The following is a 15,765-nucleotide window of genomic DNA, read 5'->3' on the forward strand; positions in this document are numbered from 1 at the left end:
GGTCTGTTTGCTCTCCAAGAATCACGATCCAAAGCACAGCCGTGGATCGAAGTCAAGACTACATTGATTCCGCGATGTCTACACAAGATCACATCGTTCTCAAAAATATGCTCGTGTCACTAGCCGATTCGACCGTGTTTCAAGTAACCATAAAACAGCACGGTTACGGACTTGCTGGTTTACCACGATGTCACCCTAGGCTTTCAGTTTATGATGTGCCGTAACCACGTCCTATCGCCTAATATGATACTGGCCTGTTCGAACGAACCAAATTACATGCGGAAGACAGGAAACAAGACTATCACAGTGTTTGCACGGGGCAAAGTGAGAGTTCTGCCTGTTTTTCAGGGCTTTGTTGCACGTGAAAGTATTTCAGAAAGAACAGAGTAAAACCTCTCTACCAATGAGTGGTTTCCGTTGCCTTCCTTCTCTCAACTCGACCGACCGAGACCTCAACTCTCACGCCTTTTGATTGCACCCCCGGGAGCATGACGCCTAATTTCATGATCAAGTCCGGCGTCAATAGCTACATGGTAGACCTTGATATCATCTCTTCTGCCTCGGAGTATTTTAGAGGCGCATCGCAGTTTGGGACAGAGGCTTCTGAAGGCGTGATAACACTTCATGATGATGCTCCCGCAATGGTCGAAATGATGGTTGAGTTCCTTCAAAACGCCAATTACCATCCCACTGCCTGGAAACCCGACACGGACTCAGAATCTTTGGTCTGGATCAGAACGTGCAGTATCAATCCATACATATGTCGCGAAAGTACAGATAGATATGGCCCTCTCAGTAGTGGTGGCGTATCGATCGCTCTTTCTACACACTCATCGCCGAACTCTGGCGTTGCACCTCCAAGCAACTCAAAAAAGCGGGCACTTTCGACTCTTGACGACATCCAGCCAGACAATGTGTCCCACAAATGGCAACGCGTCGCTGCAAGCATACCAAAGGGCTCAGGCTTCGCGCTCTATCATACACCAACACCTCGCCACATGTTGCTACACCTTCAGCTCTGGGAAGTAGCCGACAAGTATTTGGTGCCTGATCTTCAAGCTCTCTGCACCTGGAGATTCAAGGAGGCAGCCGAATATTACCGTAATTATCCAGAGATGATTGATGCAATCTTGTTCGTTTATGAAAATCTTTCTGAGAGTGCGAAGGATTTGCGGAAGGTCATAGTGTCGATCGTTTATGATAACCCTATCTTGCTTGAAGATGCGGAAATCCAGGAATCCGTATTCTATCAAGATCTATGCGATGTGGTAGTATCATTAGCCAATGGGCGGACGGATCGGCCAGACCCTTTCAGGGAAAAATTGCAATGTTTCCAAAGGAGCAACTGGCCTCATGTCTCTTAGGTTTTGAAACCAGAGCTCATGTGACATAAACAGCATTATCAGACTATTGCAGGCTTTGATAGGGTATTGAACATTGTAGTAGTTATATTAATCATTACTCATTACATGGTGGGATGAACGTAGTTGAACCTGCGCTTGTCATGCTAGCCTCACAGCTCTACTCCTTCTTAGCCCAGTCTACAAGCGCGTCTTGACCCAGTTTATCTTTGATGATCCGCTCACTCAGATCCCACAGTGCAGCACCGAGATTCTCGTCACAGGCTTGAGAGGTCTCTTTGCCTGGTTGGCCCTGTAATCATACGTCAGTCGATAAGTTCAGTAGAGAACAAGCATCAAAACCAAAGATGTATCTTACGGGGTCGCTGAAATAGAATCCATTCATGTCCTTCTCCTCAATCTCGTCCGATGTGCATGCCCAAAGCGCACTGTATGAACCCTGCTCAACGTCCCGACCAGCAAAAAGCATTGCATTCGACAGTAGCTTGCCGGTAATTCCCGGATATGCGTCCTTCCACTGCTGCTGCATAGCTGTATTGACTGCACCTGGATGCACGGCGAGAGCGTATACGTTGTCGCCGTTGGGCTCGATAACGCGGTCTCGCAGACCAAACTTTGAAAACAGGATCATGGCTAGCTTAGTGCGTCCGTACAGCCGTGTCGGATCCATGGAACTATCGTTGATCTCGTCCATGCTTGCGAAGTGCACATCTGATGGCGCTGTGCGATGCATCTCACTTGACTCGAAAACGACTCGTGGTGCCGGCTTGGTCCCCACCTTTCCCGTCTTCCGAAGCACTGGCCATAGCTGGTTGCAAACATAAAAGTGGCCTAGGTAGTTCACGCCAAAGTGACGATCAATACCATCAGCGTCTTCACCATATTGGTTCCTGGATTTTCGTGTACGAAGTCAGTTCATGTCTTACATGCATCTCGTTACGTGAGTGTTACTAACGTGTTGATTCCAGCAGAAAGGACGAGGAAATCGAGACGCTCGAGTGAATTGCGCAACCCAGAGAAGACTTCTTTGACTTCCTTGAGGCTGCCCATGTCACAATGCTTCCATTCAACGTCGGCATCTGCCTTCTCTTTCTTGATGCTAGAGATTGCTTCGGAGCCTTGTTCTTCTTTGCGATTTACCATAATTACTTTTACGCCAGCGAGGGCAAGCGCGCGACTAACTTCGTAGCTGCAGGGAAAATTAGTGGTAGTTCAACAGTCGAGAAGATATAGTGGTACCCGATTCCAAGAGCGCCACCAGTAACCACAGCGACTCGTCCGTCGAGGTTCTCCGGGTGGACCTCTTTGGGTCCGACGACTTTGTGAAGGATTGATTGCATGTTGGGCTATAGATCTGTAGAGACGCGGTGGTGTCGAAGTGGTTTTGGGCGGAGTGTAGAAGAAAGAAGCTGGAAACTTCATTTAACCACTTTCTTCTATTGTAATACACGTATGTTTGTAATTACCAGATGTGACGTTTTGGGTTATTCGTTGGCTGGCATTCTCACATGTAAGGACATGTCGTGACGTCATTGGTGTCTTGCGACAATCTGCATTCTCAACAGCATAAAAAAGAAGAACAAGCCAGACTATGGCGAGAAGCTCATGCCGGTGTCGCTTCATTTCTGCGATAGGACGAGTGGAAAAACTCATAGCTCGACGGTTTATTATCAGATGTTAGTTCAAAGCTGGGATCTCAGATGCCTTATACGAGCTTAAGTTATATGCAACTGTTCGGTCTTGTCCTAGGATATAGCGAGTATATCGACATCAAAATAGGCAACTTGTTCTCTGCTGTTGAGATCAAGGATATTGGACAGTATATGTGCCTAGAAGTATGTATCTTCACTTAGACAAAAACGTTATTTTGAAGGCTTTCTGCTTCGATTCTGTGATTCGTGGTAATAGTTTGTTATCATCCGATTGGAGATTAGAGTGTCCACGAGTTTATTGGAACGCGAGACATAGTACTTGATGCAGCTCTTAGTTTGATGTCCAAGAATACCAAAATAGAAGACGTGTCTATTAGTATGTCTGGAGGCCATAGTTACACTGAGCATGATGTGTAAAATGCGATAATGCGACAACATGATGGCTGCTGCATCTGATGCGAGTGAAGGTGGGAGCGAGGTCGAACGACGGAAGCTTGTGACGTCACAATTACGATCGTCGTTCATTGGCTCAGCCATTTCCGATATACAGCATCACGATGATCGTTATAACTTGATCGGCCCGCTTGTACTCTTCCGCCTGCAGTGGTATCTACAACGATCCAGCTATTCCGGCCTAGTGTACTGAGCATGTCCAAATCTACCGATGGTAAGATGGATTCCGGTTCACCCGGCACGCGGCTTCTCCAGGATGTCATTAACGCATCCTTCACCCGCACGCCTCTACCGTTAGATAGAGATAGCGGCACCGAGCTATACAGACAACACAGCCATAAGGTAGAAGAAATGCAAAATCCAAAGATGGAAAGAGTCACATCGGGTCCTCAGACCTCTACCTCTACCTCGAGGCGCTCAGCGAATGGATATATGCCGATCGAAGACTATGGGTTGATCGGAAATATGAGGACTTGTGCCATGGTTGCGACAGATGGTGGAATAGGTATGTGATCTCCGCGTACCAGCCGTGTATCGACATATACTGACTTCATACGTCCAACTCAAGATTATATGTGCTGGCCTTACTTCGACTCACCATCCGTTTTCTGCAGGATCCTGGACAAAGAAAAGGGTGGCCACTTTACAATAGGTCCAACTGGCGACGATTCCTGCACAACCAAGCAACAGTATCTGCCCGTGAGCAATGTTCTCCAGACACGCTACCTGAAGGAAGAGGGCGTCATGAACGTCGTGGACTTCTTCCCTCGACCAAACGACAAAAGTTGGGATGCCAAATATCATGCAAACGTCGTCGCAAGCATCCATACAGGAAGCGTTCCCGAGCGCCCCGATCTAAAGAAGTGGCTCGTAAGGCGAGTAGAATGTATGCGGGGCAAAGTTGAAGTGTGCGTCGAGGTCTTCCCTGCTTTCAACTATGCACAAGACAAACACACTACCGAGATCGCAGACATGGGTAAGAGCGCTCAGGGACGTGGTCTGCAACGAGTCATCTTCAGATCCAAAGATCTATCCCTGGAGCTCAATGCGACGATCGATTGTGGGGATGCACCTGACGGTGTATGCCCAAGGGTGGTCTTCGAGGAGTCACCAGAGCCACAAGATCTAGGCGTAGGCGTCACGGCTAATTTTACCTTGGAAGAAGGTCAGGCCGTGTCCTTCATTCTGCGTGATGCAGAAGACCATAGTCCAGACATTATCGAGACGGAACAAGTCCAAGAATTGCAAACCAGCACCCAGAAGTACTGGGCTAGGTGGATAGAGCAAAGCAAATATATGGGTCGTTGGGAAGAGGTGGTTACCAGGAGCTTGCTGATCCTCAAGATGCTGACCTTTGAGCCCAGCGGAGCGATTGTTGCGGCGCCGACGTTCTCCCTGCCCGAAGACTTTGGTGGGTCGCGAAACTGGGATTATCGCTACTCGTGGGTGCGCGATGCGTCTTTTACGATCTACACTTTTCTCAGGATGGGATTCAATAACGAAGCAGAAGCTTATATAAGCTATATCTTCCAGCGCGTTAAAGAGGCCAAAGCACGACAAGGAGCTTTGCCGATCATGATGACCATCTGGGGCGGCACAGATATACCGGAGCTCGAACTACCCCATCTGGAAGGGTACAGGGCCAGCCGACCGGTACGGATCGGCAATGGCGCAGCTTTCCACGTACAGTTGGACATCTACGGTGAACTGATGGACGGAATCTATCTTGTGAATAGATTCGGACGTCCAATCTCGTACGATCAATGGCTTCTTGTCCGGGAGATTGCAGATTATGTTTGTACCGTCTGGAAGGAGTCAGACATGTCGATCTGGGAAGTACGGGGTAAGAAGCAGAACTTTGTATACAGCAAGATGATGCTGTGGGTGGCTCTTGATCGAGCACTGCGCCTAGCAGATAAGAGGAGCTTTCCGTGTCCGCATCGAGCCGAGTGGTACCGGATTCGCGATGAGATGTATGAAGAAGTCATGGATAAGGGCTACAACTCGGACTTGGAATGCTTCATACAGAGCTACGAGTCGAGCGACGTCCTAGACTCGGCTGTACTGATTGCGCCTCTGGTCTTCTTCATCTCTCCGACTGATCCTCGGTTCCTGAAGACTCTCGACCGTATACTCAAGGCCCCTGAGAAGGGCGGTCTGACGAGTACCGGTTTGGTGTACAGGTACAACCACGCCCTGAGCGACGATGGCGTAGGCGGGCAAGAGGGCGCTTTTAGCATGTGCACATTCTGGCTGGTCGAGGCCCTGACAAGAGTAAGCGCCATGCGTTCCCCCACTTAATTTTGTTTGGTTACTAACGATGGCAGGCTGGCGCGTACGATGAGAAATACCTGTTGCAAGCGGTTACTATTTTCGAAAACATGCTGAGTTTCGGAAACCATCTGCACATATTCTCAGAGGAGATTGCGCGTTCGGGAGAGCAGCTGGGCAACACACCGCAGGCGTTTAGCCATCTGGCGCTGATTTCGGCGGCATTCAACTTGGACAAGACGCTGAGCGGGCGACGAAAGTAGAGTGGTTGACGGGTACCATGGTCATAGCGATAGATGCAGCAATTCAAATGCTCAGATGAAACGTGCATGCATGTTCTAGATGAGTGCGCTAATCTAAACGCACGGGGACGATCGGCAGCTAGCACGTCATGGCTTGCATTGTCCCATAGCCGGAATGAGGTCTAATGTCGCTAGTTGGAGACTGCCGTGCGCCTGGAAGGAATGTGTGGCGCTGGCTACCAACCGCCCCTGACGCGCATTGACTGGCCTGGCAATTCCAAGCCGCGCAACTTTCAAGGCTTTCTTGATCTTCCATCTCTCGACAACGCACCCCAACCCATCGCCTGCAGGCCATGACACAGCACCCCCCATAATACCTTCTTCTATCACTCTCTCTATAATTCCACTTTCGCTCCCTTTTCGGCCTCTCTTCTGTCTCGCCCACACAACACGCACCCAAGGCCGTCATCGACTCATCACCTACGCGTCGCAGTCCGCGCATCCCCCTCACCATCCATTCCACCATGTCGCTGTCCACCTCTTCCTCCACCTCATCCTCCTCCTCTAGCGTATCCAACCTTTCAGTCATTGACGAAAAGATGGAAATGTCCTTGCCGCCCACAGACCTACTCGTCAGAGATTTCGGTTGGCCGTCAGTTTCTCCTCGCTACCACGGCGACCACACTCAAGAAAGCAACCCGGACTGGGACCACGACCCGCTTGAATGCGAAAAGGCAAAGGCAGAGGCCTTTGAGAAGATGGAGAGGAGCTACGCCCTCTACATGGCCAATCTTGGAAAGCGGCCGCCGGTGCAGAAGAAGAAGGCTGTTTGGGCTCGATTCCTGCCCTGGGTGCGTTGAACTTGCACTTTTATCGACTGCCCCATCGCATGTGTGCGAACGATACCAATGCGAGGCTTTGCAGAGACATGTTGTCGCTGTAACAAATTCCTCGCAGCGCCTATTCGCAACGTCGCCTCGACGACGACCTGGATACCCATTTGATTACCAAAAAACAATTACCCCAAGATACCCATTGATACGAAAAAGAAAGAAACAAAACGTCGACAACTGCATTGAGGACAGAAAGGGAGCATTGCCGACGCATACCCTGGTCCACGCATGGATCGGAGGCTGCACGGAGTCTAGATCCGGCCTGCCGAGCCATGGTGACGAGGGAAGGTGCGGGGCTTGAGTCCACCTCGCTGCATACACTGGAAGCAATCTTTGATACCCGTTTCATTGTTTCTTTTGTCACAAAAGCCCATGTGCTTTACTCTACGATCTCGTCAGCATATACCCTTTGTATACCCAGTCTAGATTCATCTTTTGCGCTCGAGCGACATAATACTACTAATACATCAACGATTTTTATTCCGCCACTCGGCTTCTGCTATGCTCCATCCCGGAGTCGTGACTACGCGCCGCGGGGTGATTTTCTCCTTGGTTATCGGGAATGGTCACCCTCACTCCACTGTCATGCAGCGGTAGACCATTCCCGACCATTGCACCAGGTAGACATATCAGCATGTCTCCACTGCACAGCGTGTTGGAATTTTTTAATCTTGCTTTATTCTCCGTCGATGCTGCCCGCCCTCTCTTCATCCTTTCCATTTGGCTTTCACGAACAGCTGATTCTTACCTCCATACTGCATACGTAACCTTACCCAAAGCATTCTCGTCACATCTTCCTTGAGTTACATCATCACCATGGGCTCAATGCCAGAGAAAACCATGCGTGCGCAACAGTACGACGCGCGAGACAACAAACTCCACCTGAATGAGGTGCCTATCCCAACACCGCGCGAGCACGAGGTCCTAGTAAAGATGGGCTGCGCATCCCTCTGCCACTCCGATGTCATGCTCTTCGAGCCCAATGACCAAGGCCTTATTCTCGGCAAAAACCCTGTCACTATTGGCCATGAGGGGACCGGCAGAGTAGTGTCAACCGGCTCAGGAGAGGTAGCTAAGCAGTTCAAGGAGGGCGACCCCGTAGGCTTCCTTTGCGCGGTCGACTGCTGCTTTGAATGCTACGCCTGCAAGAATGTGCATAACGCATGGTGTGCGACAGGGGAGACAAAGATACAAGGATTTAGTTCGGACGGATATTTCGCCGAATACGCAGTCGTAGATGCTAGGGAGGTTATCATATTACCCGAGAACCGTCAGTCAAACTTGATAGAAAGCGAGCATTAATCGCGTGCTAACTTCACTGCTCCAGTGGACCCCAAAACGTCAGCACCCCTTTTCTGCGCAGGTGTGACAGCCTACCACGGTATCGCAGATTGCCAGCTACCCGCCGGCTCCTGGCTCGCGGTAATCGGATGTGGTGGTCTCGGCCACATGGGTATCCAATACGCCAAAGCCATGGGACACAAAGTCATCGGCATCGACATCACAGACGCTGCGATAGAGGAAGCTAAATCCTGCGGCGCAGACTATACCTTCAACTCAATGACGGACAAAGACTACAAGAAGAAGATTGTAGAGCTTACCGGAGGCGGTGTACATGCTGCCGTCAATTTCACAGCGTCAAAGAAGTCTTATGACGATTGCCCGGCGATTGTTAAGCCTGGTCAGAGTATGATTATGGTTGTAGGCATTCCACAGCAGCCGCTTGAATTCAATGGATTGGATATTGCTTTGGGGAGGTATCAAATAAAGGGGTCGAGTAACGGGAGTAAGCAAGCACGCTATCCAACCAAGGCAATGAAGCTGACCGATCTTTAGCATGTTACAATATGAGGGAGGCGATTGAGTTCTCGGCGAAACATAACATTAAGCCGCATATGACCGCCTTTAAGCTTGAGGAAGTGCCCAAGATGATCGAGCTGATGAATGCACACAAAGCGAAGGGACGGATGGGTGTTGTGTTCGACTAAGAAAGTCTTAACTGTAAATACGGGACGCGGAATCTTAACCTGAATGACAGATGAAACAATTCAACGTCTTCTTATCGTCAGTGTATTGTTTATCAAGACAAAAAAAGAAATCGTACATGACGGCTGTGCTACAGATTCTCGGCAATACGATTCTGCCCTTCCGAGTATAGGTAGTTTACTCTCCAGCCTTTTCCTCCTTTCCATCACAGTCCTTTTACCTAAACATCATGGCATTACACCTGCTGCGCTGATTTTATTTTCATATCAGCTCTGGTCCAAATCTCCAACGAACCTTCACAATGTCTTGGTCAAACTGCAGATATCCGAATCATGTCTTTAAATTGAAATATTGTAATCACAAATTTCTTCGCTGGCATTGGCACAGAACGCCTCATACTCGTCTCTCTTGACTTCCGCCTCGTTATCAACACCAATGACCGTCTCGACACTTTTTTTTTTTGAAAGAAATGCCAGAAGTGGTCGGGATCTCATGTCCTCTTGTGTTAAAGATAGACGATGAAAGTCTTTGAGGGCCGACCTCAAAATTGAAAGACAGGTCTCGATGTCTTTGTTTTCTGCTCTTTCCATGGATATCTTACACCAGTCTTGCGCTCATTTCTTTAATCTAAATCGAGGAATCGATAGGTTTGAGTTCAAGGACTGGTACATTAAACTTCAATGACACACTTTCGCATGTCTACATAGAAGAAGATTAAGGCATCGTACGAGAGGGTCGATAAAGGCAATCACCGCCAAGTAACCCAACACATACGATAAGAACGTATTTCGACAGTTTCCTCTCAAGGAGATTGCGTACTCCATCCACGATTGAGAAGTTCTTTCGGATAGATGTACAAGCACAAATCCATCATTCTACTCTAGAAGAGCATCATTTGCGTATCAAGTCGTCTATTCTGCCATGTCCTCTTCTCTTCCTATCACCAACATCCCATCCGATATTGTCTAAAATGACGGACGAAGAATGCATCCGCAACGTCTCTTGCGCTTCGAAACTTGCAAGAAAGGTCGCGTGCGTCTGAGAATGCTTTCGTCTACCAAACCACACTTGTTAGTTTCTACAGGTTATTGCGCTCCTACACGCGGCGTCCTGTCTGCAAAACAAGAATCGATACACAGGTGCTTCATTAACCTACAGAAGTGTGATCTCAGAACTCAATCCCTGTTCTGTATGTGCAATGAGTTTGACTTATGTTTTAGGTAGCCGTCTGCCTACGAAGTTGTGCCGGTCTGCTGCAGTGAAGAGGGATTGTTGTCCATAGTTTGTGGTGATGATGATCATTATCTATGTTCTGTCATTGAGATTGCTCCTCCTCGTGCTGCTATGATCGAGCGCATAGTCTGCTGCCAGTACGCTCCACGTGTCTTGATGCTTTTATCGTACACCGCTCTACTCCTTTGCTCCACGAAAACCACAACTTCGCTGGCCTTGTCTCTTTTATGCCACTCTCTTAGACAATGGTCTCCAACTCTCTCGCATACCCAAGAGTGTTCTCAATGACCTGATCGCTTGTAACCAAGATGTCTCTGCTCATGTATTCGTCCTCCTGCTGAGGGAAGTATATCCGTCCGTCCTTGACAACCCAACCGCATTCCTTGGCAAAGTTGACAACGCTGCCTTCCGAGTCGAGGAAGAGGAGTGATTTGGCGTCGGAGATGGGAATGGAGGGGTATGCGCGCTCACTGCAGGACGCGATTTCCTTGCGGATAGTGCCGATGAGAATCTGAGGGTGTGTTAGCAACGATCCCAGTCATGATACAAAGACAGCATGTGCGGCATGATAGTGGCAGTGACGTACCTCAGTAAACAGAGCAAACTCCTCGCCAGGCACCCTCTCGCTCTTTGTCTCGACCCACACCTTGTCGTAGCTTCCCTCCATAAGCGCTTGCTCCAATTTTATGGGATACTGAATGAACTGATCAGCCTCGAGCTTCGCGCCGGCCTGCGCAGCCGCCACCTCGAGCGTCTCTAGCAGTGTGTGGAAGCCCGCGTAGTCGCCCTCGCTCAACAGCAGTAACAGATATAGACCTGTGACCTTGCTGGAATTACTGCCATCCTTGGGTAGTGTGGACTCTGGCAGGGAGTAGAAGGGCTGGAGCTGCTGGAAGTAACGGGTAAAGGACTCGGTGTCTTTGAGGCGGATGGAGATGATGGCGCCTAGCTCGAGCGTCTCACGTGCGAGCTGCAGATGTTTCCGTGGTGTCTTCTCTTGTGGGATGAGGGCGTTGAGGTTGAGGAGGGCGATCTTGGCTTTGCCTAGTAATGAAGTCGACTGCTGGTAGTTGTGCGACTTGAGCGTCTGGTGGAGCTGCTGGAGCACGGTGGAGAGTTCCCTTTCAGCCATGGTGTGCGGTGGTTCGGTTTTGGTAGTGCAAGTCGATGATATAGAGACTGGTCGAGGTGATTGAGTGGATCGGATTCGTGATGTGGTTGGGGTGTTTGTTGCGGCGAGTGGAAGCTTCGGTGGTATACGTCGGGAGACCGTCGGCGTCGGAGGTGCTGGGCTTAGCGTGCTCCCCAACCGCCACGCCGCGTCATATCCTCCCTCAAACGTTCTATAACGAATATATGCCATTTATTTCACTTGCTCTCAAACACGCTGAAAGAACCCATGAGGGCGAAAGCACTGTTGTAATTATTTCCCAGATATAAGCCTGACATCCCACGCGGACCAGGCACCAATACCTGCAGATGACCTAGTCGGTCACATTGTCTCAGCGTGGGAATATCACTACTGGCGGCTGGTCTGCTTTCGCATTGGTCTACTCTTGTTTGCGATACTGCAGCTGACGTCTTGTCTTGAACGTATACAGAATTTGCCTTCCATGATGGATTGGGTAGTCAGCACGCCACGCCTTACGCTGTGTGACAGCAGAGATTACTTCTGTGGAAATCTTCTACCCTGAGTACAGTGCCAGAGCAAATCAACATGCTCATGCTTTGACCGGTCCATAGTTCCAATAGACATGCTACTGGTGCCTAGAATTGAGTTCCCCAAATCATGTCCTTTCCCCTTATCTCCTCCTTCCAAACTTTCCCTTCGCACCAGTCCCTGCTTTGCCTTTGATATTGAGCCTCCGATAATTTGCGTTTGCCGTAGCTTTGATCTTGCGGGCCGCCGTCTTGAGTGCGCTCTCTTTGACAGGCTTCTCCTCTGCTTGTTCTGGCTTCTTTGCGGGCACTTTTCGTCTCGGGGTGTGTGAAGCGTCACTCGCGTAGTCTGAATCTCCATCCAAGTCTGAGCCAAACTCGTCTTCCAGAACCGCTGGTACTTGAGTTTCTGGCACCCCTGCTTGTTCTCCCTCTGGGTCGTCGTTTGTCTGTGGTGCTGGCGTTGGCTTGGGCTTTACAATGTTCGGGCGCACTGAAAACTGTTAGTCATGTAGCTCGTTTGTTGGATACAGAATATCTTACTTATTACACGCCGCGTCTGCCTCTTCAAACCCTTCTTTTTCCAGACCCTTCGTGGCTTTCCATCAGGCCCGAGTTCTGGTTCTTCCTCACTGCCTTCGTCAGACTCAAGACCTCGGTCTGGCCCTAAGGGCATAGCAGCTTGGCTATCTTCTATCAGTATCTGTGACGCTCTGGGTTTCCTGGGGACGGCGATGCCTTCTTCCTCCATTTCCAGTTCGCGCATTATGTCCGCCTCTTCATCAAGTTTGTCGTCTTCATCTTTCCTCATCGCTTGTATCATGGAACTCAAGCTACGTCCAAGTCCGCGTCGCATCCAAGGTGCTGGTCGTGATATTGGCTCCTCCTCCTCGTCAATAGCATTCAGCACATTGTCTCTCCTGAGGAATGCAGGTGTAGCTAGACCTCGAGTCGTAGATGACGGTGTACCCTCCTCGTCTAACCTTCTCTTCTTCGGTGTGACGAATTGGTTCAAAAGAAACCGCTTCCCCGCCGACAGTGGCGTCCGCTCTCCCCTTGCTCTTGACTCTAGTGATGTCTCACTTGCTGCATCTTGAAGTCCCCTACTCGGAGTTTGCGGCACATTTAACCCCACATCTCCTAGTACAGTCCTCGGTTTGCTTGGTGTGCCATATGCATATGGGAGCATGTCGAAGAGACCTAGAACTATCCCGTCGCGCTGGGGCGTAGGTCCTATGGCGGTAGGTCCTTGTGGAGACAGAAGCTCGGCTGCTAGATCTACGTTCTCTATTGCATCACCGTCCTCTCGTTTCCTCTTCAACGGTGTAGAGACGGTGGGCTTGGGCGCGGCTTTTGGTGTTCGTTCGACATCGAGGCTCGCTCTTCGGCTTGGGGTTCGCTTCGAGGGGGTCTGCGGCGCTGCTTTGCTTGACAATCGTACTCGTAGTTTGTTGTAGTCTTTGTACATTTGCGCTGCATACGTTCAGCATGACTGTAGAGTGACCGGAACTCTTCTGTACGTACAAATCTCGGCATTAGCCTTGATATCATCGCGTCCCGCCTTTCGGCCATTATTCTCTGCTGAAAACTTCTTTTCCCAGGCCTTCAATTCATGTCGTAGCTCAGTGCAGCGCTGTTCGATCTCATCGTTACTCATGGCGTCTTGTGTCGAAGGGTGTGGTATGGGTGAAGACGGTCCGAAGCGGGTGTAATTGACATCAATATCCCAAATCGCGGTACGCGTTACGTGCACGCGACAAAACGCCACTAGCAGGGTATCTCAGCCTTATCGGCTCCACATCACATGCACATCGTTCCCAAGCTTTTAATTGGCGAGCATGACGCATCAGATATATTCTACAAAATACTATTCACAACTCCCTGCTCGCGCGCTTGAGAGCTCGAACATCATGTCGCTGATGCATAAAGGAAAGCCGGACCAAAAAGGGGGAATCTAGTAGTGAACAGCCTTGTCGTAGGTGGCCATAGCAGCCTCCTTGAACGCCTCAGCGAGGGTAGGATGAGCGTGACATGTTCGAGCAACATCTGTAATATCGTTAGTATCTTGTCACGAAACGAGAAACTGCATGTTGACTTACCCTCTGAGCTGGCACCGTATTCGAGAGCAAGGGTACCCTCAGCAATCATCTCACCAGCGTTGGGTCCAATGATGTGGATACCCAATATCCGGTCAGTCTGAGCATCTGCGAGGAACTTGACCATACCCTCGGTGTCGAGGTTGGTCTTAGCTCTTGAGTTGGCGGAGAAGGGGAAGGTTCCGTTCTTGTACTTGATACCAGCCTCCTTGAGTTCCTGCTCGTTTTGACCGACCCAGGCGACTTCAGGGTGAGTGTACATGACGGAAGGAATGGCGCCGTAGTTGACGTGACCGTGACCCTTGTGGATGTACTCAATGGCAGCGACAGCCTCCTCTTCGGCCTTGTGGGCAAGCATAGGTCCGAATGTGCAGTCTCCGATAGCGCGGATGTGGGGAATCTTGGTGCGGTACTCCTGGTCGATGATCAAGCGGCCCCTGTCGTCGGTCTCAAGGCTGATGTTGTCCAGACCAAGACCAGATGTGTATGGGCGGCGACCGATGGCAACGAGAACGACGTCAGCGTCCATCTGTGATTGTTAGCCATGCTTCTGAATCGAGGTGCTTGCGCTGAACTTACGGTCTCCTCCTTTCCACCCTTGGCGGCCTCAACGCTGACCTTGACGCCAGCGTCGTGAACCTCACCTGCGGTAACCTTGGTGTTGAGCTTGAACTTCAGGCCCTGCTTTTGGAGGATCTTCTGGGTCGCCTTGGCGATCTCGGCGTCCATGCCAGGGCCACCAATTTGGCCCAAGAATTCGACAACAGTGACCTCGGCACCCAGACGCGACCATACGGAGGCCTGTGAATCGTTAGAAATGCCTTGTGGGTCAGAGAACTGTTCCTACCATCTCAAGTCCAATGATACCACCGCCGATGACGGTCATCTTCTTTGGCACTTCCTGGAGCGCAATAGCGCCAGTGCTTGTGATGACCTTCTGCTCGTCGATGGTCAAGCCGGGGAAGGGTGTAGCCTCAGAGCCAGTGGCAATGAGAATGTTCTTGCCGCGGACAGTGGTTTCGCCACCCTCGACCAGGTTGACAGCAACAGTGTGTTCGTCCTGGAACGCACCAGTTCCCTTGATGTACTCGACGTTGTTCTTCTTGAAAAGGAACTCGATTCCCTTGGTGAGACCAGACACGGAAGTGTCCTTTGCCTTCATCATGGCGGGGAGGTTGAGCTTGACATCGTTGACCTCGATACCGCGGCCTTTTGTGTCGTGGAGGATCTGGTGGTAAAGATGCGAGTTGTTGAGGAGCGATTTTGAGGGAATGCAGCCGACGTTCAAGCAAGTTCCACCGAGGGAGCCACGCTTCTCGATACAGGTGACCTGTCGCAGTGTGTTAGCTCTCTGGACCTCGAAATCTCTACGTCGGTTCTCGCTAACCTTCATGCCCGCCTGTCCTGCCTTGATGGCTGCGACATAGCCTGCGACACCACCACCAATGATGACTAGGTCCTTGTCCTCTGTCCAGCAATCAGCAAAAGTCCCCGTACCGGTCTTTACGGCAATGCGACTTACCAGCTTCCGACGCATAGCCTCGTCGTAACCGGTTCTGGAAGTAGATGTTGGATGCGCAAAATGTCTTTTGGGAGACGGGCCGCGTCGCCCTTTGGATGGCGCGGGGTGCCAGTGAGCGGAACATGGTGGAGACTACCGAAGAATCGCTACCAAGAGAAGCCGTAAAGTGTACGGCGGGGATGACAGGCGTCAATGGATGGGGCGTGGGATGAGAGATGTGGTTGAGCTTTTTGCGGAGCTCGGCCGGGAAGGTCTATGCGGCTTCCGTAGGGTCAAGTGGCGCCAAGCTGACAAAGTGCCTCACATCTACTCCGTAACATCTTCGTCCAAGTATCGCGGCAAAATGGGTTTCGCATTACTATACACGGCAAACAGAGGGTATTCTTGCGATATCTGA

General features: G+C 50.4%; 7 protein-coding genes across 7 annotated transcripts; 3 read left to right on the forward strand and 4 right to left on the reverse strand.

Moving 5' to 3' along the window:
• Nucleotides 1-1,521: 1,521 nt before the first annotated feature.
• Nucleotides 1,522-2,701, reverse strand: AA0111_g2494 (hypothetical protein; the record flags this gene model as incomplete). Its single annotated transcript, XM_028648271.1, has 4 exons — nucleotides 1,522-1,653; nucleotides 1,720-2,251; nucleotides 2,317-2,550; nucleotides 2,601-2,701. The coding sequence occupies 4 exons, from the start codon at nucleotides 2,699-2,701 to the stop codon at nucleotides 1,522-1,524; spliced, it is 999 nt and encodes a 332-aa protein (XP_028509951.1).
• A 1,131-nt stretch (nucleotides 2,702-3,832) lies between these two features.
• Nucleotides 3,833-6,000, forward strand: AA0111_g2495 (Uncharacterized protein; the record flags this gene model as incomplete). The annotated part of the gene is made up of 3 exons (XM_028648272.1): nucleotides 3,833-3,971; nucleotides 4,035-5,740; nucleotides 5,794-6,000. The coding sequence occupies 3 exons, from the start codon at nucleotides 3,833-3,835 to the stop codon at nucleotides 5,998-6,000; spliced, it is 2,052 nt and encodes a 683-aa protein (XP_028509950.1).
• A 503-nt stretch (nucleotides 6,001-6,503) lies between these two features.
• On the forward strand, nucleotides 6,504-6,839 carry AA0111_g2496 (hypothetical protein; the record flags this gene model as incomplete). Its single annotated transcript, XM_028648273.1, has 1 exon — nucleotides 6,504-6,839. One exon carries the CDS (start codon nucleotides 6,504-6,506, stop codon nucleotides 6,837-6,839), a length of 336 nt encoding a protein of 111 aa, XP_028509949.1.
• An 849-nt stretch (nucleotides 6,840-7,688) lies between these two features.
• AA0111_g2497 (hypothetical protein) lies at nucleotides 7,689-8,860 on the forward strand (the record flags this gene model as incomplete). The annotated part of the gene is made up of 3 exons (XM_028648274.1): nucleotides 7,689-8,142; nucleotides 8,200-8,658; nucleotides 8,709-8,860. The coding sequence occupies 3 exons, from the start codon at nucleotides 7,689-7,691 to the stop codon at nucleotides 8,858-8,860; spliced, it is 1,065 nt and encodes a 354-aa protein (XP_028509948.1).
• A 1,469-nt stretch (nucleotides 8,861-10,329) lies between these two features.
• AA0111_g2498 (hypothetical protein) lies at nucleotides 10,330-11,223 on the reverse strand (the record flags this gene model as incomplete). The annotated part of the gene is made up of 2 exons (XM_028648275.1): nucleotides 10,330-10,602; nucleotides 10,678-11,223. The coding sequence occupies 2 exons, from the start codon at nucleotides 11,221-11,223 to the stop codon at nucleotides 10,330-10,332; spliced, it is 819 nt and encodes a 272-aa protein (XP_028509793.1).
• A 670-nt stretch (nucleotides 11,224-11,893) lies between these two features.
• Nucleotides 11,894-13,407, reverse strand: AA0111_g2499 (DNA replication regulator; the record flags this gene model as incomplete). The annotated part of the gene is made up of 3 exons (XM_028648276.1): nucleotides 11,894-12,243; nucleotides 12,294-13,223; nucleotides 13,275-13,407. The coding sequence occupies 3 exons, from the start codon at nucleotides 13,405-13,407 to the stop codon at nucleotides 11,894-11,896; spliced, it is 1,413 nt and encodes a 470-aa protein (XP_028509792.1).
• Nucleotides 13,408-13,704: 297 nt separating this feature from the next.
• AA0111_g2500 (Dihydrolipoyl dehydrogenase) lies at nucleotides 13,705-15,492 on the reverse strand (the record flags this gene model as incomplete). The annotated part of the gene is made up of 6 exons (XM_028648279.1): nucleotides 13,705-13,796; nucleotides 13,850-14,375; nucleotides 14,426-14,647; nucleotides 14,694-15,176; nucleotides 15,234-15,313; nucleotides 15,369-15,492. 6 exons carry the CDS (start codon nucleotides 15,490-15,492, stop codon nucleotides 13,705-13,707), a joined length of 1,527 nt encoding a protein of 508 aa, XP_028509866.1.
• Nucleotides 15,493-15,765: the final 273 nt, after the last annotated feature.

This window comes from Alternaria arborescens, assembly GCF_004154835.1.
Source record: "Alternaria arborescens strain FERA 675 chromosome Unknown contig_4, whole genome shotgun sequence".
Taxonomy (NCBI): Eukaryota; Fungi; Ascomycota; class Dothideomycetes; order Pleosporales; family Pleosporaceae; genus Alternaria; species Alternaria arborescens.